This window comes from Apis laboriosa, unplaced genomic scaffold (assembly GCF_014066325.1).
Source record: "Apis laboriosa isolate Shangri-la unplaced genomic scaffold, ASM1406632v1 scaffold21_cov150, whole genome shotgun sequence".
Classification (NCBI taxonomy): domain Eukaryota; kingdom Metazoa; phylum Arthropoda; class Insecta; order Hymenoptera; family Apidae; genus Apis; species Apis laboriosa.
This window is the reverse complement of record NW_025222365.1, coordinates 2,410,096-2,438,088: the sequence shown is the minus strand read 5'-3', so window position 1 is coordinate 2,438,088 and position 27,993 is coordinate 2,410,096. Positions and strand designations below refer to the sequence as shown.

Below are 27,993 nucleotides of genomic sequence, written 5' to 3'. Positions count from 1 at the left end.
ATAGGAGAAAAATCCGTCGATTCCTTTATTTTTCGTTGATTCTTGTTACAAATATAAAACGTATTCTATATAGATTTCGCAACTCGTGGATGGCTTTGGTTAGCTCTTGATTTTCCAAGTTTATAAATCTGGATCATCTCGAGCGGAGTATGTTGCTGGTCTCGTAGTTTCTTTTTACCAATATTTGAATTGGTTAACAAATTTGGTAAACAGATATCGATAATAATATCCATTTATCATATTGCATACAATGACTAGAGTATGTGACAAGCGTGTTTCTCTATATGCAAAAATTTTTTGAGAGTTCGCCAACTGGTCAAGTTCGTTAAAAAGCTGAGAGATAAACGCAAAACATGCTTCTCGTTTTCATCGCAATAATCGATTGCTAAGTTTAGTACGAACATAAAAAGTAAGTACGCTGCTAAGGATATTATACACTTCAATAACAAATTGTAGGATATCGATATCGATAACTCGTCGACGCGAAGGAACTTGCTTCTTGGAAACGAGCATGTTTCATTAGAGATAAAACAATGAACGATGCAAGGATAAAAATGGGATGGGAGCGAGGCACACGAGATTTTGGAACAATTGGGACAAAGAAGAAACAGGAGGGGAAGTGGGAGGGCAGAAGGAAATAGGCAAGGAGATAAAAGAGATAATGGAGAAAAAAGAAGAAAAAGGGAAGTTAAATCGGTGGAGAGATTTGATCTCACGGTAAAACGAGATCCGGATAAACAGTAATGTTCCAACAAAGCCGATGATCCCGTGTGTCGCCCCATCCGCCGTTACCTTTTCTAAGTTTCGTCTTTTTCGCAGTACCAGCTACAGTAAGTGTCAATTGAGTAGGAAAAAGATGTTCTTGGGCAGCTTTTAGAATGTTTTGAACCTTTGCTATCACAGCGGTCGATTCACAATTGGTCTTCTTATGATGGACTCCGCTGGTATTGACAACATTCACAATACAAACTTCATATTCATAACAATATATGGGAAAAATAAAGGAGAGACGACTTACCATTCTCCGATGTGAAAAACCCTAGGCGCTCTCATCATCATCGTGATCAAACCGGATTCCGTACGAGGCGCGATTCCAGGTCCTTTACTAGGAGGCAGACAGGTTTGCGCGATATGTTGAAGGCTCCAATCCCAATTGTAATCATCGTACGAGCAAAATTGAGCGGCACACTTTCTCAATTTGTTCCACGTGACACGATTGAACGCCATACCCATGTTATGCTTGCTCGAGATCCAAGGGATCACTTCAGCCTAAACGGAATACGATAAAGGCAATTTTTCTTTTGTATGAAATGTAATAACACCTAATATCGTGATTTAGGATTATTAAGATGAAAAAGAAAATCGCGGAACGATCGGTGCGCGTGAGCGCGTGCGCGCACGCGCGTGGATATTATCGTGCATCATTAACGTTTCAACTCACTACGCGGCGCACCAGTTGTCGTTATTGAACAATTAAACATTATTGAACAATGTCGAACATTTTTACAAGTAAGTAGTTTTACAAAAAAATTTTCCTTCTGTCGAATTATATCATATGATTTGAGAGTTAGATTGGCGAAGCGATGTCACGATATTGCATCGTTATTAGTAAACGAAACGAATTTGTAAAGCGAACAAATTTTAGAGGGAAAAGCTGAGAAAGCGACGACGCGTGCGTGCGCACGTGCGCGGCTGACTCGATAGAAAGAGAGAAGAGATGGAGAGAATTGCGCGCATAACGGACGCTCGTCGAAAGATGTCGGCAACCTTTTGATAATGATTGTAGAGTTCGGGTAGGAGCTGGAAAGCCCATGCAGAGGCGGATTGCATTGTCTGTACGTTCCGTGCGACGGACACGAAGGCGGCAGCACCAGTGCTGCTATTGATGCTATTTCCAGTAACGGTGTTGTTCCTGCCGTTGCTCATTCCCGTAGGAGTGCTATTGCTGGTGCTGCTGGTACTGCTGCTGCTGCTGCCACTGCTGCTGGTGCTCGGAAATATACCGATTCTTCCACCGCCGCTGCCAACGATGTCTTCGGCTTTTGCTGAATGTTGCCTCGTCGATGTCTCCCATCTCTTTAATCCACGTAGTAGCTCCTTTTGGAGGGCGCTGTTGACGCCAAGGAACTAACGGATGAGGCGTGCGTGAAACATCGACACACAGATATTCAGACTGAAATCGAACTCGATATGCATCCAACGATTCTTACGCGATCGCGGTTTCGTTACAATGAACAATTTTTTCCCTATCTTTCGTGCAGCTACGTAACTTTATTCCCAATCCTTTTCGATCTATTCCTACCGTTAATTATCTATCTCTCCTTCCCTTTTGTAATATAATTAATCTTGTTGAATGAAAAAGAGGAGCGGGATAGATAAGAGCAGAGCATAGCAAGAAGAGAGAAAGAGAGAGAAAGAGAGAAAGAAAGCGCACATATTAGATCAAACAATCGACTCACGAAAATCACAATGATCGAACCATCGAAGAAAGAAGGAATCACGCGAATTGAGGATTCGAGCAATGAATATACTATTCCAATTATTCATATATATATATATATATATATATATATATACATATATATATGATACATATATGATATATATATGATATATATATACATATATTTGTTAGGGAAGGAGTCGTAGAGTTCGCGCACCGAACGAATAAAGCGAGTAAAGTGGTTGGAACGATTTGAACGATTTGAGCGATTAGATATATTAGAGCGGTTAGAGTGATTGGCGAGATGATTAGTGCGATGTGCGCGAGTTTCTCACCTTTCGGCTGAAGTCGGCAAAATAATTATAAGTTTTGAGATAGGTGCCCAAGGATAGGACGTTGCATCTTTTACAGGTGTGTTTACAGGTACGTTCCATCAGCCTAAGAACGTGTAGGAAATCCTCGGCAACGTAATGATCCTCCTCGAGAAAGAGAACCATACCGGTATGATTCTTGGTAATGGACAATTGATCGAAGACGCGATTTGCTTTCCACCACCAATGATGTTTCGTCTGCGTAAATTTTGCTTCTCTATAGTGTCCATACAGATCCGGATGCTTGGCATTGATGCAACCAAGATTGAGAGCTCTGCGTGATAAGAGCAATGTAAAGTGAAGAAATAATGGGAAATAAAACGTGGAATTATTAAATTTATTACGATCGATCGTTCGAGACGAGTAGCATAATCGATAAAAAAAAAAAAAGAAAAGAGATTATTACTCACTGTTCTTTTCGTATGTTTCGAGGACAATCGTTCGGATCTTCGCCTGGAAAACTTCGTGGATGAGTTTGTATGCTGTGGGGATAAAATATTTGCATGACGCGACAAAAGTCGACACTCTGTACGAGATAATTGATGTCCGGATGCCAGACGTCGTGACTGAAGACCAGAAGGGTTTGCTCGATCCCTTTCGCTTGGGCCAACGACACTATCAGGTGTCTGAGGTAGGTGAGTCTCGTGTGCACCTGAATCACTATTATAGGAGCGTCGCTAGCCAACGGACCGAACGACTCCTCGTTGTACACTCTTTGCTCGTTGTTCGCTTTTTCTATGTTACGACGAATTTCCGTTATTTCGAACTCGGTTAACATTTCCGTGCTTGCGTTCATTAACGTCGAGGAAGAACCATTTCGACGATCTTTCAGAAACCTGGAAGAATAACTCTTTTTCTTTTTCTCCTTCATTTCTTTTTCCCCACTTCCTCTTTTTTTTTTTTTTTTTTTTTTTTTTTTTTTTTTTGTTTTTCTTTTTCATCGCTTATCTTTCTCTTTTTCTTTGTCTTTGTACAAACGACTTCTCGGCGGAAACACGCGCGTTTGCACGGCCCGATTTACCTATGTAATTCTTGCGGTACGAGGGCGAACAGCGTCTCGTTCGACGAAGCTTGTCCAGAGGAGTCTCGACCGGTCAGGCTGATCACATGGATTTGAAGCCACAGGAACGTTGCCATGAAGACGAAGACGAGCGTCCTCAGGAAAGTTCCGCGAACCGATCTGATCGTCCCCAGAAACGCCACTCCTACGCAACAAATGAAGGAATAGATAATTGTTAACAAAAGTAATAAAAATAATAATAAATAAAAATAAATATATGCGCGAACGCGTACTTCATTATCATGTTGTAATGAATCAACATTTTCTCATTTACCTCTCATTCTGGCATTTCTACGCGTCCGGTCTGCAAGAAGAAAGACATTGATTAATTGCTTGGTTATAAATTTATATATTTTTTTTTTTTTTTTTTTTTTTTGCTTACATAAAAAAATTAATCTCGTTACCTCGTATCGGAGAAAAGGCGCGACGGATGGTCCCTCATTTCGACGAAATCTGCGAAAAAAAGAAAAGTATGCGAGAATTGGTTGGAAAAAAAAAAGAGAACTATACCGTTTACATACTTGTTCTTTCTCATATTTTACGATTCCGACCATGACGAGAATGACAACGAAGGAATGAATTCGTTGGTAATAATAGTTTACCAGCGTAAAACGCGAGATTAAAAGAGTCGCGTCGAAAGAGGGGCGTTTACTACTGTATTGAAATCTCAGTTATTATCGGCCGCTAGAAATCAGAGTTTAATTTCCAGAACGCAATGTGTCGACTCGGTGCTATCGTTTCGTCGATATTTCGTATTGTTCGTTGCTTTGTCACTATGTATGTATATACCTACCGTTGATTCGTAGCGGCGAAGAGTAGAACTATAAATCGCGTTCCGAACGCGCAATAGAGAGTACACACCGATAAAAAAACCAATTCTCTAACCACGATTAATCGATCGTATCTGTTCTTCTTCTTCTTCTTCTTCTTCTTCTTCTTTTTTTTCCTCGGGTGTTCGCGTGCCGGTTTTTTCCGGTCTTTGCTACCAGCTCGCGATCGGTTTCACGGAACGTCATGAAAGTTACAGAGGAGAACGTGTTTTCTCGCCTTCGAGCGGACCGACGACAATTTCTTTCCGCCGATTTTTCTTCTTTTTATAGAAGCATGCACGAAAGACGATGCTTCAACATTAACTTATTTTTAGTACGGCACGCGGACTTGTAGAAAATTGGAAGGGGAGAAGGAAGTGGAGAAGGAGAAGAAGTGGCGGAGGTAACGGAGAAGGAGAAGGAAAAGGAGAAAGGGGAGGAAGAGAATGAGCGGAGAGTTAATCGCATTAGCAGATGATGCCATCAATCAAAAACATTTCTGATGTCTGATAGCTTACTTGATTGACCTTGATCGCTGATTATCATATATTATTTTTTCATTGCTGCGTCGTATAATTTTATCACGTGTTAAAAACAAAAAGAAAAAAAAAATCATTGCTTCCGACTTTGGAATTGTTATTCCAAAGAAAACAAAAGAGAAAACAACGAAGGAAAAAAATGAACGTGATTGAATTCGTTTTAATAGTTATAACAATATTATTAATTGATAATTGGCGCGCGGAATTTTTTCAAGTTGCACACGTTGATTCTCGATGGTATGTCAATTTGAATAATTTCGATAAAGTGAACGGAAAAATAAAAAGACGAACAAAAGAATTGGTAATAGAGATTATATTAATTATAATGATCGACGAACCGTACCGGTTTTGATAGCGACGATGACGATGTTGACGACGACGACGACGACGACGACGACGACGACGGCGATGACGACGACGACGACGAGTCTCTCTGTAGGAATCGCGAGTGATTTTCCGCAGATGAACATCGAGTGGCTCGATATTTCATTTTGCTTGGTACCTAGCCAATATAGGTCAGCTGAGTTAGCTGGTTGACGCGAAACAATGCGGATATCCGTGAGCAAGTTAACTGCGATATCTCCTTCTTACGAAGCGGTGGAATATCGTAAGAGAAGAAGAGAGAAATAGCGAGCTACTCGACACAGAAGCAGCACGAGCAACGATAAAATACTTTAAACTTTCTCGTTTCCTTTTTGCTCCTTGACGTTTGCTTAGACCGCATCTTTGTTTTCGCCAATCTCGTTCATGCCTTCAACCGCGGCTATTCTATATATCGTCTCGAACACTCCGCATCGTATTCTCTTCTCTTTCTTGTCCGTTGCATTTCTCTTTTCTCTTTCCTTCTCCATCCACTTCCCTCTCCCCCACCTCCCTCTCTCCTTCACTTTCCTTCTTCCTTTTCCTTTCTTTTTTCTCACCCTCTTACGCTCCTCCTTGTTCTTATCTTTCTCAGATCAGAATCTCAAAACGAAACTTGAAACTTTATACACTTTTGCGCCACTTCGGTATCCAAGGTGTTGTCGAGATTTTGTCACAGCACTTTTTTACCCTCGGTAACAATGGAACGTGTTCGGTTTTACCAGCTCTACCGATCCACTATTTCTCGCGGGAACACAAATACAACACAAATACTCATGATTACGTGTAGCAACGCGAACGGGTCGCTAACGATACGCTTGCATACGCCGTTACGTATCGTGAGACGACTAATTCACTTCACGCGCAAATGCAAACAACTGGACTCTACTCGGTCACGCGCCAGTTTCAAGGTAAACCGGAAAACTCTGTTTCTTGCGCCGCCTTGCGGTTCCTTAACTGCGATCGTTTTTCTTATTACATATATATATACATACATATATATGTATAGAAGGGTAGAGGAGTGAGAGAATGAGTGAATGAATAAATGATTGAATGTGCGTGCGAGAATAGAAAGAAGGAATAATATGATACTAGAAAAGACAGAAAAGATAAAAACAATGTGGGTCGCGAGACAACAGTGTCATGGGGGGAAAAAGTTGGAAACGAGAAAGGGTGACGAATGAAGGGAAACCTCGTGGAAATACAAAGAGAATGGTAGGGGTTTAGTACGCGCATATACGTAGAAAAGGGAAGCGAGAGAGAGACAGAGAGAGAGAGAGAGAAGGAGGGAGAAAGAGAGAATCAGCGAGGTTGGTGTATCGATCAGAGTAGCAGGTCTGGGACAAAAGCTCAGGCTCAGATATGGACTTGAAGTCGGTAGCCATGGTCTGGAAAACGATGCTCTCTCGTATCAGCGATCAACCGACAAACATTAGCTTCTTTTCTTTACTTACGTAGGTCCACCGTCTTCCAAGGTTTCAAGGTCGCGTAACAATTTTACGACCGCACGAGTCAGGCGTTCGACCCGATCATGTTTCGAGAAGCGTGTCAGAATAGATCGCGAGAAATACGAGATGGGAGTAGCGATGACGAGTCATTGCGATTTGTCGCAGAATTTATTTCATTCGATACACAGTTTCCTTTTATCCTTTTCTTTTTCTTTCCTTCTTTCCTCCCTTTCTTTCTTCTTTTCTTTATCCTTTTTTTCCTTGCGTTTTCGCGTCAATTCGATCACCGTTCGCGTGACTATCGCCTGAAACTGCGATCGCAATGGCTTTCTAGAAGAGCAGGGCGAACGCGCGACCGCGCGATCGCGACTCCACCCACCCTTCTCTGCTTTTCCTCTTCATGTACACCACTACTTTACACGTCGTTCTCGTTCCATGCGGCTACGTTCACACGGGGGTGCGATTTCTACGGAGACTCGATCGATCTTTCCGTTCCGCCATCCCTCGTCGGAAACGGACGTCGTTGCTCGAGCGCCACTGTTCTTGTCCATCGACGTCTACGTCGATAACTATGTATGTTATTCTTCCTCCATGGATAATATCTTTTTCTCATTTTTTATGATAAATCGCAAATATCCACCTTTTTCCTTCTGATTCTTTTCGTTTTTTCTTCTCGTATTCCTGTATATAGTCATAAAAAAAGATTCAACCATCGTTATTCTCGTCAACTTGTTTAATATGTTATTCAATTGAATAATTTCTTCGAAACACTTTTTTTTCATGAAAAATATTTTTAAAAATAATTTTTAAAAGTTTTATTCTCAAATGTATTTGCATCCTTAAATTATCACGATATGTATATGTTATCATTTTAGAGATTACATATAAAATGTGAACAAGATTGTTTCTCAATTTCATGATTCTACACGGTTTTGAATCTGTAGCACTTTTTTTTGTAACGTTGGGCTCGCATGCAATGCCACGCGATCTTGCGTGTTTTATATGAAATTTCACAAAATCGGAAAACTTTGACTTTACTTCCCTGTCGATAATAATAGGTGTCCGAATAAATGCCCCTTCCCGCATCTCGGGTCTAATGTTACACCGTTATCTGTTGACGTTGAGTTTGTGAACACGAGTTGTACATTCCCACGCGTTCTATTAACTTTTTGTGAAAGCACACAAAAGAAAGAAAGAAAGAAAGAAATTATTCACGAACTTTGCTAGATCAAGAAAGACCAGCGAGAAATCACGAGACAGGAGAAATTTCGGTAAAGTTCGAAGAAACAAAAGCTAGGTATGATCGACGAGAAAACGAAACGCGAATTCGATAAAACGATCGATTTGAATTTGTTTCTTCTGAAATTATGTGGTATTGTTTCGTGTGGAGATGGATTCGCAAATAGAAATATTTTGGCCTGGCTCGCGTTCAGTTGTCTAACAATCTACAGTATTTCATACGTGCATGAATTCATAACAAATACCACTAATCTGACCACTGCTCTCGAATCAGTCGCGATGATCATTTCAATTGTAGGTGGTCACGCGCGATATACGATCTTATTATGGTTTCGTGATATTTGCCAAACAATGTTAAATGTTTGTGAGATTTTCTGGTCTAATCTGAAGCCGCATGAGAAAAAAATCGTTCAAAGTTATACAAGAAAAACGACAAGATTGACACGTTGGTATTTGGCCTCTTGTGTTCTCACTATCGCGTTTTATGCTTTTTTGGTTCTTTTCGGATCTTTGTTCGATCAATCGAAAGATTTCGAACATATTATGAGAAACGATAGTGGCCTCGTTCCGTCGGAAGCCGAAAATGTTTTGGAATCAACGAACAAGCGACATTTACCGTATGCATTTTTTCTTGATGTACAGAAAACACCATGGTACGAGATCGTCTATGCTCTTCAATTAATCAGCATGTTTAATGTCGGTTTTACTTGTGTTGGTGTGGATACTGTCGGTGCTTTGTTCATTTTGATCACTTGTGGTTACTTCGATACGATTCAATCGAGAATTGAAAATTTACACTCGTTCGATACATCGTTGTCGTCATCGTTATCGTTGTTGAATATATTATCAAGAAAAATAACGACAGCGAAAATGTCGGATATTAAAACAGAGACATCAAACAGTGTACAAGTGAAAAATTTGCGAATGTGCGTAATTCATCATCAATTATTATTGAAGTGAGTACGATTCATATGTTTTATTTATCTTTATTCTATTTTCTAACGCTGTATATTTTTATCTTTCGTTCTTTATCAAGTAGATTTTGTGAGGACATTGAACATCTGACGAGCGGAATGTTTTTTATTCAAGTAATCGCTAGTACATATAATATTTCATTGGTTGGCTTTAAATTGCTCGAAGTAAGTATTTTTTATTTTTTATTTTTTTTTTTATTATCTTTTTATATTACGATAACGTTGTTATATTTGGTAAACAGGACACTCCGGACAAATTCAAATATATTACGCAACTCATAATCCTCATTATTCAACTTTTTCTTTGTAATTGGCCGGCGGATCTTCTTCTTTCAAAGGTAAATCGTATTAAACGATAATATTGATTTTTTTTTAACACATTTTCCGTTTTTCAGAGTGTAGATATTAGCCGAGCCACATATTCAATGCCTTGGTATGGGTATTCCTATAATCTACAGAAAATAACGAATATACTTATGGTCAGAAGTCAAAAAGCAGTTCGCTTAACAGCTGGAAAATTCATCGGGCTTTCACTGGAAACATTTGCCTCTGTATTTCATCCTCTCTTCTTTTTCTTTCTCCATCTCTTCTCCCTTTTTTGATATTTTTCTTTCTTTTTTTTAGATGATATCCACCGCTGCCTCATTTTTCACCATGGTTCGAAGTATGAATTAAAACTCGTTTTATAAAACGAAGAATATCATCCAAGATGCACCATTTTCTTCTCTTCATCCGTTCATTCGCTGGTTCGTTGATCCAATGGACATTATATCAATGTTTTTGAGCGAATATGAATAGATGGCTAATCGAATAAACGATTGCCTTATACCTATCAATCAATCAATTTTCACATCTTTTTTCGATTGTTTTTTTTCGATCGAAAAGATGAAATATAAGTTAAAACAAAAAAGAAAGAGGAATAATAGGCGTAAAGAGTCAATTCAAAGAATAAGAAAGAAAAAGCATAGTCGACAGGAGAAAGGATTTCGATGTAATCGATCGTTCGAGTTAAAACGTTTCGCGCGTTCCGTTCTCGCGTGTTTCGATTCGTGGCGAATTGAATATCTGTAAAAAAAGAAGAAGAAGAAGAAGAAGAAGATTTCGTCAAATCGAAATGAGTAATATCAAACTTGTATATGATATTTTGAATTGAAACGTTTTAATTGATGAAATGAGTAATATCAGACTTGTATATAATATTTTGAATTGAAACGTTTTAATTGAATCGTGAAAATATCTAGATATTAGCGGTCGCGGTGTATGTACGAACAAACACTTCTGCTTCTTCGAATATTGGCCGAAAGAAAGAAAACCACGTTTTTCTTCGTCGACGATAGTTGCAGGAGCTGCGTTCGATAAATCTTATTGGCCTCCCTATCGATGATCACGTCTCTCCGTTCGCTGTGTTCCTTCTTTTTTTTTTTTAATCCTTCTGATCGATAAGTACAGCATTTTCGGTTATAAATCGTTAGTCGCAATATCTCCAGAAGATCGTTACGTCAAGTTATGACTTGATAAGAGATATGCCTATAAAAGTGTATACTGTGAAAGGAAAGAAAGAGGATAAAATAAAGGGAGGAAAGAAACGGATAGACGAGTGGTTGGTGAATGCCAGAGCGTTTCTTCGGACCTAGATTCTTCGACAATTACCGGTTAAGTGAGTTTTTCTGTAATCCTATGATATCCGGGATTTCGTCGCGAGATTTTATCCAGGCATCGGTCTTATGATTACTGTCAACGCGATACTTCGACTCGAACCGCTTGAATTGCATCGGATTCTTTCTAGTCAGGACAAATTGTGAGAATATATAAAATAGAAATCGCGAACGAACGGCGAACAGATTGTTCGAAAAGATTGAAAGGAATCTGGTGGAGGGAGCTATCGCTAATACCGCTGCCACTTCCGTTACCGGTTCCGTCACCGCTGCCGCTGTCGCGATCCGTTTTCCTTCTCGAATTAATTACGCAGCAGATAGGAATAGCGAGATAAAGGAGCGTCTGTCGCGGACAGGCCTTCTATCTCGTTCTAGGTCGGAATTGGTGAACGTCTTTGGCCGTTCTCGACGCCGCGCCGCAATTGAGCAACCGTGGAAGGGAGCCGAGAAGTATGTAGTCGAGAAGAATCGGAATTGGTCGAGAAGCAGCCGGAAGATCGAACGAGAATGAGTTCGCCGTGTGAGTGTTCCCGGTTTAGCAACAAGTTGCAGCTGGTGTGCGTTTTCCCTGGAGTTTCCTAAAATCAACAAGTGAATTCGCTTTCCTGCTTGGAATTTCTATATCGCTCTCAGCTCTACAGGTGGTGATGTGATACAGGTAATATGATTTGTATAGATATGTTTGTCTATTATTATTATTTCTGTCTTATTCATTATTTATATTAATTATATTATTTAAATTAGATACGGATAAACGACCGCACGTCATATGTTAAATTCAAGAAGTGGATGCGGCCTGAGACTTAACGAAGCGTAAATCATTATTGCAGAGATTAAATTCTTACAATACATAAGAACCATAAGAGTGATCTCCAACTGGAGAGCTATTTTATGTCAGCTTGCCTGATAGATCTGAACAGCAAGTGCATTGCATAAGTTTAGAACACTGTCGTAATTACAAAAAAAATATATCCTTTTCGTTTCTTATTTCTTATTTCTAATAGGTAATTCTAGATTATTATTATCATTGTTATTTATATCAAGTGTCAAAATTTTTCAACGGAACCACCCCTCGTGGACAACCGCGTATAGAACATTGTCGTAATTATAAAAAAATTATTCTTTTCGTTTCTTATTTCTTATTTCTTATTTCTAATTTCTAAAGGTAATTCTAGATTATTATTATCATTGTTATTTATATCAAGTGTCCAAATTTTTCAACGGAACCACCCCTCGTGGACAACCGCGTATAAAACATTGTCGTAATTACAAAAAAATTATTCTTTTCGTTTCTTATTTCTTATTTCTTATTTCTAATTTCTAAAGGTAATTTTAGATTATTATTATCATTGTTATTTATATCAAGTATCAAAATTTTTCAATGAAACCACCCCTCGTGGACAACCGCGTATAAAACATTGTCATAATTACAAAAAAAATATATCCTTTTCGTTTCTTATTTCTTATTTCTAATAAGTAATTCTAGATTATTATTATCATTGTTATTTATATCAAGTGTTCAAATTTTTCAACGGAACCACCCCTCGTGGACAACCGCGTATAAAACATTGTCGTAATTACAAAAAAATTATTCTTTTCGTTTCTTATTTCTTATTTCTTATTTCTAATTTCTAAAGGTAATTTTAGATTATTATTATCATTGTTATTTACATCAAGTGTCAAAATTTTTCAACGGAACCACCCCTCGTGGACAACCGCGTATAAAACATTGTCGTAATTACAAAAAAAATATTCTTTTCGTTTCTTATTTTTTATTTCTAATAGGCAATTCTAGATTATTATTTTCATTGTTATTTATATCAAGTGTCAAAATTTTTCAACGGAACCACCCCTCGTGGACAACCGCGTATTCGATCGATCGCGTTTCCTGGAGAGCTGCGTGGCTAACGGGTGAAAAAAAGTTGAAGAAGGCTGGAACGTGATAAAAGCCGGTTTAATAAAGCGCGCCGCCTCTACGCGTTCACATATCGAGAATTCTAGGAAAGCTTGGCGTTCCTTTCGATCTCGGGCCGCATTCCCTTCGTCCACTATCCGTCTTTTCATTCCTTTACCACCCCTTACATCTTAATCTTAATAGCGTTCTCTCGCCGAATACCTCGCCATTCTCCCTCCATTCTTTTTTCATCTATCTTGACAAGCCATCGTTTGGTTTTATTTTTCGGCCATTTTCGGCACAATTTCTTTATTTTTCATCGTTAGAAATCATGTTTAAACCCAAGAAACGAAAATTATGCGTTGATTCTCTCGATAGAAATATCAAACGATATTATTCATTATTCCTGTATTATTATAAATCTCGCAAAAAATTCGAATATCATTTTCAACGACTTCATATGATTTTCGTTGAATAATTAACAGCGAAAAATGAAAGAAACACTTTGCGACGATTAATTTTACAGTGGAGTATCTCAAACAAAATCTGAAATGTATTAAACGTAAGTTTTCTTCGTTATTAGAAAATAATCTAATACAATTCCGATCTCTTCCTAGCTCACAGTTCTGTCGTAGGTTGTGAAACGGAAACCTAGGGGTGTGGAATCGGATCGCGATCGATGCTAGATGTTGAGAAAGACAGGAGAAGACGCGACCAAGTGCATCAGAGGAGAGGAAAGGAAAGGAAAGGAAAGGAAAGGAAAGGAAGGAAAAGTGAGATGGAAGCGAGTGAGCGTACGGATGGAGAGAAGAAAAGAAGGATGGGAGGACAAGTTGGAGAAGAGATGACGAGGAGAATAGGTAGGGATGAATGGGGTGCGTGGGTAGGGACAGGGTTAACGCGGAAGCGAAGAGAAGCGTTAAAGGGGCGGGAGCGAGGGGTGGAAGTGGGGGCCTCCGGAGGCGCTGTGGACCATGCGCTTTCGTGCCCCAGCGAAGGGACTTTGGATCTTCGAGGATCGAGAAGAGAGGTGACGGGGCAAAGAAGTGGCAGAGGCGCGAACGTGGAGCTGGCCGCGAACGCGAAAGCGAATGCGGACGGCGACGGTGGGCAGAGAGTGCGGCCGAACCCCGAGTCGGAAAAATCGGGGTGAGATGCACCCTCGCCACCATCCTCGCTCTCAATCGGCCGCGGCGCTTCCACCTGGGAGCACGGCTTCTCTTCCTCGTTAACCGGCTCTTCATCCCAACCGGCCGTTCACCACCGATCTCCACCAACTCTTCGCCTTTCCATTGCTGATTCGATCGGCTTTGTCGTATCTCGAAACATCATAGGTAAGAAATTCTGATTTCTTTAATAAATTATTCTTTGCCTCAACATCTTAATTTCTTCTGGAATGTTGTTTGCTTTTTTTTTTATTTACATCTCTGTTACATTTCGAATCGGCGCAAATCGTGACTAAGAACAACTTTGAAGTAGTTGAAGTAATCGTGAATAATTTTTTGATCGAAAGAAGTAGGAAGGAAGGAAGGAAGGAAGGAAGAAGAGAGAGAGAGAGAGAGAAAAAAAATGGAAAGTGGCATGATTTAACGATAATAACGTGGCTTGTATCACTCTGTTCTATTTAAAAATCGGTGAAAGAGGTCTCGTTTATTTTGAAATATGTTACTTACTCGTTAAATTTCCGTTTGTCTCGTGTTGGATTACGTTATATCGCGTAGCTCTCTAATCACGGGGGACACCTCGAGTTTAAAGCTCGGTCTCGATTCACACTCGAGGCTGTACCCTCATTTCCGCGTGTCGTTCGCAGCTCCGCCTTTGGATTCTATTCACGCGAAACGCACGGCACGAAAAACCTATTCTTAACTTTGACATTCGCTTTGCGACCGATAAATTTGAATAATGAAAAACCATCGTTGTTTATCTTATCTTATTTGACTAATAACTTATTATTCTAATACGCGTTAAGAATGACTCGACGCGAAGGTATCGGGTATTTCGATAACAGGCCGAAAGGAAAAGAGTTGCCGGTATCAAGCTCGCGAGGTTAATAGAGCGATAGGTAACAAGGTTATAAAGCAATCTGCATAACCCTGGTTGGTACTTTGCTCGGCTACAGGGGCTGTCCCGTAGCACTGCGAGCGGTCTCGTAATTACCAGGTATAATACGATTACCCGATCGCCAGACCCGCCGTAACTGAGAAGGCAGTTCCTTCGAACCCGCTCTTTACTCTTCCTTTCCTTTTCCTATCTATCTTTTACCTCTTTCTCTTTTTATATATCCCTTTCCAATTCTCCCCTCGGTGTTTCCTCTTCTATACCTATTCTTTTTCTAGTTTTCCTTATTTTTCTTCTTTTCCATTTTCAAATCTTCTCTCTTCCTGGAATCTATCCCAAATCAAAAAAAAAAAAAAAAAAGAAAGATTGGTCAATCCACCATTTCTCCATGAAACGGGTGTGCGAAGTAGAGCATATCCCAGATTCTCGTAAATTCATTTAAACGACGTCACAACTGTAATTTTATTTCCGTTTGCATTCAATCGCAACGCGTTTCCACTTCCATCCCTTTCCCCCTCCATTCCCCCTTTTTATTGCCTCTATTGGCGAATCAGGATCGCAATTTCTCGTATGCCGTATCGCGTTCTGTTCTGATCGCTATTAAGCAGGGATCTTCGATGTATATCTCCGCTATATTTTAGTTGGCGTAGCTACATGTAGCAATTTGTACGATACTCGATTCGATTTCATTTCGACTCGTGTCCCTTTCTTTCTCGTGTCCTCCTTTTCTTCTTTCCATCTTTTTTTGTTTTGCCCGTTTCTCTTTCGTTCGCGAAAACATACATATACATTTATTATAGAAAGTGTGTGCAACGATGGTCGAAACTCGCGATAAATATATATATATGTATAAGTGCGACAATGACGCCGACACGCTCAACGGAACGCAACGGATCGTCTCGACACTTAGTTTAAGCTCGTTATTCCGGCTTAGCAATCGCCCTTCTCCTCGCCACTTCGTCTCGTCCATCTTTCCGCCACGCATAAACATCCCCGATAACATTGGGTGCCCTCGTTCACTTTGAACGACATAACAGTGTAAACGTTGAACTATTTCAATGCATGTGAGAGAGTGAAAAAAGACAGAGAGAGAGAGGGAGAGCAATAACGAGTTTATAAAACCAGGAGAAAACGGTTTCAATGGATAAGAAAAAGTGAAGGAAAAAAAAAAAAAGAAAAAATGGAGGAAAAAGTGGAGGAAAGGTGAGTCAGAAAAAAAAGGAAAGAAAAAAGAACATAGAGAGAGAGAGGATTCTGTGCCAAATTTCGAACGATTGGTGGTCGCCGTCGGATACGAGCCAGAGGCGAGAAATCGATCTGTCGTCCAACTTGTTGAGGCGCGAAGCAACAGTTTGCCTTTTAAACGCCTCTCCACGATTCCTTGCATCCTCCTCCTCCTCCTTCTCTTTCTCTTCCTCTTTTGATTTTTATTTTCGATTTATTCCCTCGTATTAACTCTCTCGTATTAACTCGATAAAAATACTTGATTTACGTTTTCGTGAAAAAAAGCCGATTACGTTTTAGATAGTTGATTAATCGCTTCCTTTCGCGTTTGTTGCTACTTGCCGCTCTTGGTTAACTATGAAGTTGCATTATTAAGTTGTCTCGAAGATACGATCGAGCTATTCATTCGGCGGAACTGTGCTATTCCGATCTGTTCGGTCTGGCAGTAGCGGTACTAATTGCTTCTCAAAGTGGAAACTAACTTTGGGAGAAGCGAGAGAGTTGCCGCGGCGTGGCAGGGGAGTGGGTGGCGCGGGCAAAGGTTGCCGGAAATCCGATCTGACGAACACCCTTTTCAAACGATTCATCCGTTGGACCGGTTACACCCTATGTATCCTCTCCCTGGATACTTATCTTGGATATTCTTCCGGATTCTTTTTTCCGCGACGAGTAAAAATTCGAAAATCAATTAAGAATCCATTAATGAAACTCCTCTTCGTTTATTTCTTTTTTTTTTTCCATCCCTTGGAAATAAATAAATTGAATCGCTTCTAGATTTTTTTTTACGTACAAGATTCTCGCAAAAGAATAGAATAATTTAATTAAAAAAAAAAAGAGAGGAATGTTCGAGCTAATGTGATTCAGGCTTATTGGGATAGAAAATATGGAGAATAATGGGGTCGGTAATCGAGTCGGTAGGGTGCATTAACTCTCGAGTAAAAATCGAGAATTGATACCGAGAGATGTCAAGAGGCGAATCATATAGAGTGTAAGATAAATCGAGCCGGTTGACGGTCGACACGATTTTTCTATTAGCTCGCCTTTCTCGATATACCGCGTGTACACTCTATACGCGCTACGTACGTAGAATCTCGTACGGTGGCGCGTACCGGTGGCGAAAAGAGAAAATAGACATAAGAATAGGACGGAGCGTGGTTGTATTGTGGGGCAGGTCTGCTGTCGATCAAATTCGAAAGCGGGAAATGTATGGAAAAAAAAAAGGAAAAAAAGGATGGTCAAGTGGGAACAGGTGGAAAGTGTGTGATGAAGGAGGCGAGTGCGCGTTCATCGGAATGAGGTCGGACGAGTTTCCACTCGGTCACTTCATCAACGCGGAGCCAACTAAACTGTCAATCGCAAAACCACTACCGCGTCAAACCCTTTCGACGACATCTAGATTCTCGTCGATAAACGCCAAGGCACTTGAGCCATCGATCCCTCCTGCCTCGATTCGCGCTCCCGCGCTTCACACGACTTCTCGAAAATTCGATTCGCGCCACGACCGATTAACTCCTCGCCTTTCCATTATGCACACGCGCATGCGTGGAACGTGATAAACCGAGAGAAACGCACGTTTCGTCGCTACGTATAATATTTTCCTTCATTTCACGCGTGATTCCAGATCCAAAGAATTCTTGACAAGTTCTGTCTAAAAAAAAAAAAAAGAAAAAAAAAGAAAGAAAGAAAAAGTAGCCTTCTTCGATCGATGATTCGTTCGTTAACATCCGACTCCTCGGTTACGAGACGATTGGAAACGAAAAATAGAAATTGTACATTGTTGGAGAGGAAGAACCCCTCGAGAAGAGGTGGGCCAGAAGATGAAAGAGCCGGTAAAGAGTTCTCTCTAGTAGATATAGAGAGGAACTGCTCGCGGTCATTCTTCGCCGTAATTACCGAACAGATAAGAGAATGAAACACGACGAAAAGAACGGAAAGCAAAGCTGCGGAGAGCGTGGTGGAGGAGGAGAAGGAGGAGGAAGCCGAGCAAAGTGGTAAGAGAAAAATCTTCTTCGGTCCTCTTCGAGAATAATGCACGCACCCAGGGGACCTGGCTTTCAGGAAAATGCTGATTGCTTCTCTCTCTCCATCTCCACCGCCACGCCCCCCTATCACCTCTCCCTCCGTTAACTCTTCGCGATTTCTACTATCGCCGATTCTCTTCTTCTCCTTCTTCGGCCGTTCCCCCTCCTTTCTTTCTCGGCCTCTATCCCCCTTTTTTTTTCTCTCTCTTCGTCGTCGCTACCTTATCGATATTGTTTCACTTGTTCTCTCATCTCCAGGGACACCCGCATATCTATCCGCATATAAAGACGATTCTCTAGAACGATGTATGAATTGTACTGTGGAAAATGGAAATCTTGTGAAATATATATATATATATATTCATATACGGAACATTGAGAAATTTTGAGGATGCATGAAAAGAGATTTTAGATGCATGGTTGAAGCGACTGGATGATCGAGAGAGAGAGATAATGATTAAATGCAAGGTAATAAATAAGTAATAAAACGAATAATTTTAAGACTGATGTATAATAAATATACGAGAAGGGGAGACGTAAATTTTAATTTCTTGATCAATTTTGTTTCTGATGTTCATCGATGTTTCCAGGTCAGAAGGATCGTAAACTAGCCAAAGGCTATTTCTTGGGATTAAAGACTTGGTTAAGATTAATCAATAACACGGCTTGTTAAAGCCATGTTCCCGGGGCATGATTGCAGTTTGCATTACTACGTTCTTTTGCAGATTTGAAAAATTGCCTTCTGTTGATTGAATTTTTACCGACTTTCAATTAATTATTGAATCGAATTTTTTTTTTTAAACTTACAATCTATTTTTTCAGACCGGTTATTATTATTAAATAATTTTTAAATATAAGCAAGCTTGAAGCTGCAAACTGCAGGATGCTGTTTTAAATCTTAATCCATTTTCTTGTGTTTACCAATACACACGATTCGAATCGAAATATAATCCTTCGAAATTATACGTCGTATTATACCGACAATCGTATAAATCGGATAGATGAAAACGATCGAACAATGAAAGATGGATGATGGAAAAGTGTGTACATTAGAACGGACGAAAGCCAAATGAAGTTTATCTCGAGGAAGCCAACCCTCTTGAAGGCGACGCTCGTCGCCACGGATTCCAATCTTCTCTCTATTCTCTTCGTCATCGGTGATCTATCGATTGCACGAGTTTTCGCAGATTCCCGTCTCTCTCTCTCTCTCTCTCTCTCTCTCTCTCTCTCTCTTTCTCTCCTTTGTCGAGTCTTGTAAAAATCGAGAAAGCGCCTTTTTAATGAGGCGAGGAGGAGGGGTGCGGTAGGAATCATAGCCAGGTACCGCTTTGGACGGCCTTAATGGTTTCCTATTCACGAGAAGCGTGCGAAAATTAGCCGAGCTAAAAGCATCGGGTAATCGAGTTATTACGAATAAAAGAGGAGCGGCAACGGCATCGCCTGTAGAATGGTTGCGCGATAGTTGATGCCAGATACCGTTAAAAGCGACCAATTAATGCCAGTTAATTCTATAGCCCAACCATCGAACGATCCACCTTCGAATCGTCGATAATCGTATTTTAGGTAACTATAGTTCATACCTGTTTATTATTATATATTTCCACTATTATATATAGTATCAATTTTCCGCCTCGTCCCATCTTTCTCCTTCCTTTTCTCCTCTCTCTCTAATTATCCTTTTTTTTTTACTTCAACGACCCGTAATACATTACGTGGCCAGTGGGATCAACGCAAATGTGTAAAATATATCCTCGATGTTCGTATATCATCGATGTTTCGCGATCAGTGAAATTCAAAGCCGTCGCCAAAGTGATTGAAAATTATTTTTCGAACAATCGCGGGTCACCACGATGTTGCACAAAGGAGGGGTGGGAAATAGAAAATGCTTAGAAAATACTGGGCATATATATTTTACCCTTAGATAGGAAATTGCTCGAGTGGCGGAAGTTCGAATCACGAGGCAAGGAATGCCCCCGTTCGAAATCTTTTCTCCCTCTATTTTCTACCATTTTCTACCATCTCCGATAAGGGGGTCCCTTTTTGTCGCCGTAAATCGACCAACGACGAATCTTGGAGAGAAATGAAATCTAATTTTAGCGTTTTTTTTATCCGCCATTTTGGTTGGAAAGAAAAGAAGAGTGGAGGGAGAAAGGCGTGACGAACAATGAAATCGAACGAATCGGACTTAGCTGAAAGGAGAGACCAATTTTACGTTGCACATACACGCGTACTATACGTTTTACTCGACTAATTAGTTTACTCGAGCCTCCCTCCCTCTTCTTGCGCCCTCTTCAACCTCGGCGCAACTTTGATTCCTTCGATTTTCTCAATTGTGTCTCGTTGCGCGACACGATTCCTTCTTCACGATCTTCACACTTCCTCTTTGCTTTTGCAGATCGTCCGGGGAAACGGGAGAGGCGAATCACGGAGCGAGAATGGGGGGCGGAGAATGGAACGGTTGGTTGCAACGATGTCGAGAATCGCGAAGATTGGTCCTCGTGATCGTCGCTATTGCTCTACTTTTGGATAATATGCTCCTGACCACGGTCGGTGAGTAACATGGATCGACTCGATGGACTCGAATGCTTTACGATTTATCATTCTGTCATTTTTCTGTCTGAGTCATTTTATATTTCTCTCGCATCGCGCGAAATTCTTATTGCCATATTTCTTGGTAGCTTGTGATCGAATGCACTATTTTTCTCCACGTCCTTTAAAATTAAAGAAGAAACGCGTGGGGCTTTGGCCGAAATGGTTGGAGAAAATGGTCAGAGAATGGACAGGACGTTAGCGAATGATCATTCGGATTTTCCACTTATTTAGCTTTTCCCCTCTTAACTGATAGTAGAAGTGGGTTTCCTTTATCGAACGATGTTTAATTCACGAGGTGCGCGCCTGTATGACCCTCCATACGATTCTACTTCGGAATGCTAGAGAACCTTCTGCTCCGAAATATACGCGAGGGGACGAACGGCGGACGCCGTTCTGGCAATCCGGATAAGTGGTCATACATTTATGTAGCGTATACGAAACAGCTTCTCACCAGCGCTAACAAATCATGGAAACGCGATTCCGCTGGATAAAACAATCCTGAACTTATTGCGCCCCTCTTTTTCTTTTTTTTTAATACCTTGCGTTTAAAACCTTCGTTTTCTAATTTCTTTTTTTTTCCGTATTTATCGCTTGAACAAATATTTATTTTATTACGTATTTCATTATTCAACAAATATTATTTTATTATTTCAGTTTTACAAATGAAAACGAAGGCGTGTTCCGCGCGATCGTATAATTTCAAATATTTCTTTTTCCATGTTGTGTTACTTTTATCAATTTTACATTGTCCATTGTTTTACGCAAAATGATGACAAGAGGGGAGGGGAAAATTAAGTTAGGTGAAAAACGAAAGGAAAAAGAAAATTTATTCGCTCCGTTGGAGGTGCTGGGATTTGAACCCAGGACTTTCAGCATGCGAAGCAGACACTCTACCACTGAGTTACACCCCCGAGCTGTAAGATAGATCCGTAAAACACGTTATTAAGCTTAGAGATCAAAATTTTTAATTACTTAATTAATTATTAATATCTTCGATACTCCCTTACGTTTTAGTTTTCTTTTCGGGTTTTCTTCGATCCCTCCTAGCACGTATATATAATATATATGAACGTGTTTACAGTTCCAATTATACCAGAGTTTCTGTACGATATCAAGCATCCGAATGCAACGTTGAGCCAACATTTCGAACAAAGTGGACGAGCAACGGTCACCGCTGTTCATCCAACGAGTATCAATATCGTGACCTCCACGAGCCCGAGTGTAACAACCACGCCGAAATGCCTTTGCACTTCGACAACCAAAACGAATGACTCTCAATTGGAATTTCTTTATCCGAGCACATCACCGTCTAGCATCGAGTCGACGATGGGTTTGCTTGGTAAGAGAAAATTTTTAATTTTTTTTAATTAAAATTTTTTAATTAAATTAATTAAAATTTTTCACTTTCGAATACGATTGAATCGATAAAAATTTCAATATTAATTATTTTCCAGGGACCACGAGCAGCGGCGAAACGGGTACAACGACAGAATCGGAGGAAAAACAACGACACCGCGAGTTGCTTCAAGAAACGGTTGCCGTTGGTATAATGTTCGCCTCGAAGGCTTTCGTTCAATTGCTGGCAAATCCGATTGTCGGCCCCCTTACCCACAAGTAAACTTGACACTTTTACTCTACTACGTGATATCTGTTCTCCTTCAGACGTCTGTCTGTATGTTCATCTTTTCATTTCATGTAATTACACCGTTGACATTTATTTACAGGATCGGTTACAGCATACCTATGTTCACCGGTTTCATTATTATGTTCATTTCCACTCTGATATTCGCATTTGGACGAAGTTACGGCATTCTTTTCTTAGCAAGAGCGCTTCAAGGTATTGGTTCGTCGTGCTCGAGCGTATCTGGTAAATTCTTTATTTTTTTTAATTTTCCTTTTGTATGTTAATTACGAGATTCAAAAGATGATAATAATAATAATAATAATAATAATAATAATAATAATAATAATAATAATAATAATGATGATGATGATGATAATAAATGTAAGTTTTAATTGATCGAGTACGATATAATGATAGGTATGGGCATGCTTGCTGAAAGATACCAAGATGACAAAGAGCGTGGAAACGCAATGGGTATCGCGCTCGGTGGATTGGCACTTGGTGTTCTCATCGGTCCACCATTCGGCGGTGTAATGTACGAATTCGTTGGGAAATCTGCTCCGTTCTTGATACTTTCTGCTTTGGCACTTGGCGATGGAAGTAACTATCTGCATCGCTTTACATTTTATCATCACTTTACTTCTTACTTTGTCTTTGCTCTTTTATTCTTCTGCTTGGTATCATTCCACAGTTTTACAACTTTTGGTGCTTCAACCGTCCGTCGTATACACTGAAGCGGATCCACCATCGTTAAAAACACTCATCACCGATCCTTATATCGTTTTGGCCGCTGGTATATATAATTATTAACCATTAAATGAATTATGAACACGAGGCTGATGCGGTCCTTCAAAATTTAAGTCAATAATTGTTTAATGTATATTGATGTAATTATTTGAAAATTTATGTATGTATATCGTTCCTTTCTGTCTCGTTATGTTTAAAATATTGTCAAGAAAAGTTAAATTCCATTTATCAATTCGATAAAAATTAATATTAAATGAAATAATTCAAGGTCAGCAATGAGTTCAATAATCAATCGAAAATTTCGTATTTCAGGTGCAATAACATTCGCCAATATGGGTATCGCTATGCTTGAGCCCAGTCTTCCAATTTGGATGATGGATACGATGTGTGCAAGTAGATGGGAACAAGGTGCTACGTTTCTGCCGGCAAGCATTAGTTATTTAATCGGAACTAATCTTTTTGGACCACTTGGGCATAGAATGGGCAGGTTAGTGGATATTATTTATCAATGAATATTATATTTTTGCAACAAATTATATTTTATAAAAATTTAATTATACTAGGAATGAATAAGTAAACCCGTGATTACCATCGCCTGGATAGCTCAGTCGGTAGAGCATCAGACTTTTAATCTGAGGGTCCAGGGTTCGAGTCCCTGTTCGGGCGAAATTAATTTTTTCTTTTTATTTATTCCTTTTTTCTTTTTTTTTCTCCTTTCTATAGATATTTTTTATTATTGCTTTTATTTATATAACTTATTCAACATTTGTTAACGTATTTTTCTATTTTTATTATAGGTGGTTAGCTTCATTGATCGGTCTTGTTGTGATTGGCATTTGCTTGATGTGTGTAAGTATTTTATGAATAATTAAATAATCATATCGTTTATATCAATCTTTTTATTTACTTTTACAAAATTTAGTATCTTTTTATACTTTCTATTCAATATATTATTTACAGATACCGCTAGCTAGAAGTATCAACCATTTGATCGTACCTAATGCAGGCTTGGGATTTGCTATTGGTATGGTGGACAGTTCGATGATGCCCCAATTAGGATATTTAGTGGACATACGACATACTGCTGTTTATGGAAGCGTGTATGCCATTGGAGACGTTGCGTTCTGCTTAGGTTTCGCAATTGGTATGTATGCGAATAATTACGATTCATGTATCGTAACAGGCAATAATAAAGGGGACGAGAAACGAAAGAAGAAAAAGAAAAAATAATTTATTCTCGCAACAAATCTATTCTCGAAATCTAGACTATGTTTGCATCTACAAATTCTATCGCAATGAGTCATATCGATATTTGTGGATTATAGTTATTTTTTTCTAATTGTTAGGAATCTCTTTAACCTTTTTGTTTCAATATTCATTTGCATTTAAAACTTTTAAATAATATATTTTTATATATATATATATATTCTTTTTTATAATCGATATAATAATTTAATTATTAATTGTTCGTTATCAGGACCTGCTTTGAGTGGTACGTTAGTCAATAGTATTGGTTTTGAGTGGATGTTATTTGGCATTGCTATTTTAAACTTTATTTATGCTCCATTGATGTACTTTTTACGAGCACCGCCAACGAAAGAAGAGAAAAAGGTAAAGTTTAGTTAATCTATAAAAAAGTCATAGTTAGAAAAGTCATAGTTATTATTTAAATATTATAATAATCATTTTCGTTTATATTATATTCGTGAATTAATTTTTCAGTCACTGATAATTGGCGAAAAATCGTCTGTACGTTACGTAACGTATCAAAACGAGGAGGAAGAACAATAATTGAAAGGATGATTTCGAATACAAAATACGCAGTTCACTCCCTGCATTCTTGAGATGGAACAACGAGTTAATACGATGAAAGAATTCTATGTCGATAATGTTTCCAAAAATATAATTAGACTAAATATTATTTACTCCTTTGTTTAGCGCAAATTGTATATATACATGGTACATAGTATTAGATCGTAAGAATAAGTGTGTGCGTTCAAAAATCGTATGCGTCGATGACGCATTAGCTAACAGATATATTGATTGATCGAGGCACCGAAGTAAAGATACATTGATATATCATCAAATATCGTCAAATATGCGAATTTTTAATCAGTTGAGATATTGTCGATCTTTCAAAGATCATTAATTTTTATTTAAATGGAGAATCACCTGCTTTGGATTCCCTGAATGGCTGCAGGGAAACCGCAATAATAATAATAATAATAATAATAATGATGAGGCAGGTATGATGAAGAGTTCTCCAAATTCTTAAATAATTAAATCGAATCGGATGAAAAATTTAAATATTGTCATGATTATCTTTTTTACTTAAACAAAATCATGGAGGAAGGCGGTATCTCAACGATTGGAAATTCGCAGCTTTGTTTTTAATGAGAAAGGAAAAAAAAATTGAATTTAGACACGTTCTCGACGCGATGCTTCATATTTGTCTGATCAATCCGATAATTTATCGGTGATCAATAATACTCTTCGTGCTCTATGATCGCTTATTTGAAAGTATGACGAATGAATATTTCTTGAATATGATCGGATGTATTCAAAGTAAATAAACTTGTAGACATTGAAGGAAAAAAATTGCTAAAATACTCGACGAATTTGCAAATTACAAGATATTTTATGTGAATTCGCGGCGGAAAACTAATGAAAAAACTTAATTTATTTATTTATTTATTTTTTTTTTTTTATAAATGTAATGCATGTCAAGATAAATTCTTTTTAAAAGAGAAAGATATAGAAACAAAACTCGTATATATTCGATAACGCGTTCTCTTTCTTCTTAGTAATTCCATATAATGCATAATGGATACATCATTTAGAATAACATAATATATTAAATAGAATATATAGATAGAATATATTTATAGATAGAAATAAGTAATAGAATGTTTACATGTATGTATATCGATATAAAATATCTTCGTTGATCATTATATTTGTTGTTTCATCGTGAAAAATGAGATTGTTAAGAATAGAAATTATATGGTATGTTCATGACTGTATAAAGGATCCTAAGCTATTGTGAATGGATATGGAAAAACAAAGGAACTAATTGGATTGTTATTTACAATTGCCTATTATTATAAATCTCTGACGTAAAATTATTCTAACAAAAAATTGATTTTATCATATAATATTTTCTGCATGAAATTATTATACTATATATTTCTAATAATGTAAAACGTTTGAATCTTTATAGATTCTGTACATTCATATATGTTATTATATTATTATAATAATATGTATAGTAGAAAGAGATGGTATCAAAAAAGATTACCAAAATGAGAAATGAAAATTAGATTAGAATTTGCATTATTCAAATTTGAATAAAATAAAAAATAATTAAAGATATATATATATTATAATGAAAATATAATAAAAATATAGTTACGACGAAGAACAGTTTTCTACCGCGAATTCAGTGAATTCTCGAGGTTGCGTTACGTTATCACGCGAACGCCGACCTACTCCCGATAAGAAACGCGAGTCAATTCGATTTGCAAATTCATCGCGAACGTTTGACACGATCGAGCGTTCTTGAGAGAGAGAGAAGAAGAGAAGAAGGAGGAGGAGAAATAGAATGAGGGCATCATATTTGAAAATGGAAAATAAATCGATTAATGATTTCGATTTACAGAACCGAATATTAAAAATTGAAAAATTTCGTTAAGAAACAGCGAATCGTCATCTCCGCATCGATATGCATATATATATCGGATATAAATTTTCTGTTCTAATTCATATTGAAATGCGATATATATTCTCGTTAAGGATTCTTCAAATTTCTGTAAATATAAGAAACATATGTATTTACATATGTATTTAAAAAGAAATTATAACAGAATGTAATCAAAACTCGGCGTCAACTTCATTGTTAATCGACAATGATTTGCCAGCTTCTTTTTCATTTTCATTCTCTTTCTTTTTTTCTGCCGCGCATGATAGAACCTCGATCGTGATGTATATATCATCTATTTTATCGATGTAATGATATCACGCTTTTACAACTTCTTGACTATGCCCCGCGTCAAACGAATAGAAAGAAAATCTTAGCGATTAACTCATCGATAGCTGCTATTGCAAACAGACAATAATCGATATATCACGAGACGAAAGTTTCTTTATATGCAACGTTTATCGTTATTTAATGAAACCTTCGTTTCGATAAATTACGTGTCCTTGATCAATCCATTTGAATTCGACGAATTGTTCAATAAGAGTTTCATTCGATTTAAAAGAAATCAGAACGAAGACGAAACTAGAACAGCCGCATATGTATAGATATAATTTAATCTCGGATAGGCATTGCGCACAGGCACAACCCATTAAACTTCTACATTTCTTTTCTTCTATTCTTTGTCGTTTTAATATATATACATACATATATACATATATATGTTTAACCAGCTGGTGTATGGGTCCGATTTAATCTGCCTGTGTAATTGTTGAAAAACAGTAAGACTCAAAAAGGAGAAAGGTATTTTTTATTCTCGATATTGTGTGTGCATATGTGTGTGTGTATACTTGCGTAATCTTGTACTAAAGTGCGTAAAAAAGCATGCATTTATAAAGGAAAAATTATCTAGGAGGGAGTTAGAATATGTACGCATATCGGATCTGAAAATCGTCTGATTTTCGCCCAGTGGTATTAATATTTGAACGCGATGCTCCAAAATCTCGAATTCTTATCTCGTAAGATCGCTGCGAACAAATTTTATTTTAATGAATCGTATTATTCGACGTTACGTGTTGTTGAAAACCATTATATGTTTACATGTATGTTCAATAACATATTTAAATAAATATTTGCGTGTTTAACATGAAAAATTACTGTACAATATATTATCGTATGTCTGGAATAATTAGAATAAAGCATTAAAATTTCTTCAATTTCCTATTATTAAACCACGCAAT

At 38.3% G+C, this 27,993-nt stretch overlaps 3 protein-coding genes and 2 non-coding genes across 14 annotated transcripts; 3 read left to right on the top strand and 2 right to left on the bottom strand.

Moving 5' to 3' along the window:
• Position 1: 1 nt before the first annotated feature.
• On the bottom strand, positions 2-14,630 carry LOC122712937 (alpha-1,6-mannosyl-glycoprotein 2-beta-N-acetylglucosaminyltransferase). 6 transcript variants are annotated; one of them, XM_043932974.1, is made up of 9 exons: positions 14,466-14,630; positions 4,279-4,327; positions 4,108-4,178; positions 3,836-4,019; positions 3,225-3,650; positions 2,779-3,088; positions 1,768-2,127; positions 1,019-1,269; positions 2-941 (listed from the first exon to the last, which is right to left on the bottom strand). In XM_043932974.1, exons 4-9 carry the CDS (start codon positions 3,949-3,951, stop codon positions 713-715), a joined length of 1,692 nt encoding a protein of 563 aa, XP_043788909.1. In that variant the 5' UTR covers positions 3,952-4,019; positions 4,108-4,178; positions 4,279-4,327; positions 14,466-14,630; the 3' UTR covers positions 2-712. The 6 variants fall into 6 exon arrangements, with proteins under 6 accessions (XP_043788909.1, XP_043788905.1, XP_043788908.1 ...); XM_043932970.1 differs by having other exon boundaries at positions 4,149-4,178; XM_043932973.1 differs by lacking the exon at positions 14,466-14,630 and adding an exon at positions 7,037-7,213 and having other exon boundaries at positions 4,149-4,178.
• On the top strand, positions 7,648-10,066 carry LOC122712939 (odorant receptor 13a-like). The gene is made up of 5 exons (XM_043932982.1): positions 7,648-9,225; positions 9,309-9,408; positions 9,486-9,581; positions 9,639-9,794; positions 9,868-10,066. The coding sequence occupies exons 1-5, from the start codon at positions 8,330-8,332 to the stop codon at positions 9,916-9,918; spliced, it is 1,299 nt and encodes a 432-aa protein (XP_043788917.1). The 5' UTR covers positions 7,648-8,329; the 3' UTR covers positions 9,919-10,066.
• LOC122712938 (synaptic vesicular amine transporter) lies at positions 10,135-27,963 on the top strand. 5 transcript variants are annotated; one of them, XM_043932978.1, is made up of 14 exons: positions 10,135-11,556; positions 11,643-13,354; positions 13,428-14,126; positions 20,491-20,645; positions 21,769-22,026; positions 22,142-22,301; positions 22,412-22,554; positions 22,729-22,911; positions 23,003-23,104; positions 23,371-23,545; positions 23,856-23,907; positions 24,019-24,202; positions 24,536-24,669; positions 24,781-27,963. In XM_043932978.1, the coding sequence occupies exons 4-14, from the start codon at positions 20,531-20,533 to the stop codon at positions 24,847-24,849; spliced, it is 1,575 nt and encodes a 524-aa protein (XP_043788913.1). In that variant the 5' UTR covers positions 10,135-11,556; positions 11,643-13,354; positions 13,428-14,126; positions 20,491-20,530; the 3' UTR covers positions 24,850-27,963. The 5 variants fall into 5 exon arrangements, with proteins under 5 accessions (XP_043788913.1, XP_043788912.1, XP_043788914.1 ...); XM_043932979.1 differs by lacking the exons at positions 10,135-11,556; positions 11,643-13,354; positions 13,428-14,126 and adding exons at positions 18,461-18,563; positions 18,686-19,658; XM_043932977.1 differs by lacking the exons at positions 10,135-11,556; positions 11,643-13,354; positions 13,428-14,126 and adding an exon at positions 15,777-16,053.
• On the bottom strand, positions 21,527-21,598 carry Trnaa-cgc. The gene has a single exon. It is a non-coding gene; the product is annotated as a tRNA-Ala (tRNA).
• On the top strand, positions 23,652-23,724 carry Trnak-uuu. Its single transcript has one exon. It is a non-coding gene; the product is annotated as a tRNA-Lys (tRNA).
• Positions 27,964-27,993: the final 30 nt, after the last annotated feature.

What these genes read in the sequence shown, in the direction of transcription:
- LOC122712938 (XM_043932977.1), top strand. Translation starts at nt 16,031, where the DNA reads ATGGAGGAAAAAGTGGAGGAAAG. An exon ending in CTGCTTAGGTTTCGCAATTG is followed by an intron (nt 24,203 to 24,535) that starts GTATGTATGCGA and finishes GTTCGTTATCAG; the next exon opens with GACCTGCTTTGAGTGGTACG. An exon ending in CAACGAAAGAAGAGAAAAAG is followed by an intron (nt 24,670 to 24,780) that starts GTAAAGTTTAGT and finishes TTAATTTTTCAG; the next exon opens with TCACTGATAATTGGCGAAAA.
- LOC122712937 (XM_043932970.1), bottom strand. An exon ending in CGAAACATACGAAAAGAACA is followed by an intron (nt 3,089 to 3,224) that starts GTGAGTAATAAT and finishes CTTATCACGCAG; the next exon opens with AGCTCTCAATCTTGGTTGCA. An exon ending in TTGCCGACTTCAGCCGAAAG is followed by an intron (nt 2,128 to 2,778) that starts GTGAGAAACTCG and finishes CTCATCCGTTAG; the next exon opens with TTCCTTGGCGTCAACAGCGC.
- LOC122712939 (XM_043932982.1), top strand. Translation starts at nt 8,330, where the DNA reads ATGATCGACGAGAAAACGAAACGCGAATTCGATAAAACGATCGATTTG. An exon ending in CATCATCAATTATTATTGAA is followed by an intron (nt 9,226 to 9,308) that starts GTGAGTACGATT and finishes TTTATCAAGTAG; the next exon opens with ATTTTGTGAGGACATTGAAC. An exon ending in CGGATCTTCTTCTTTCAAAG is followed by an intron (nt 9,582 to 9,638) that starts GTAAATCGTATT and finishes TCCGTTTTTCAG; the next exon opens with AGTGTAGATATTAGCCGAGC.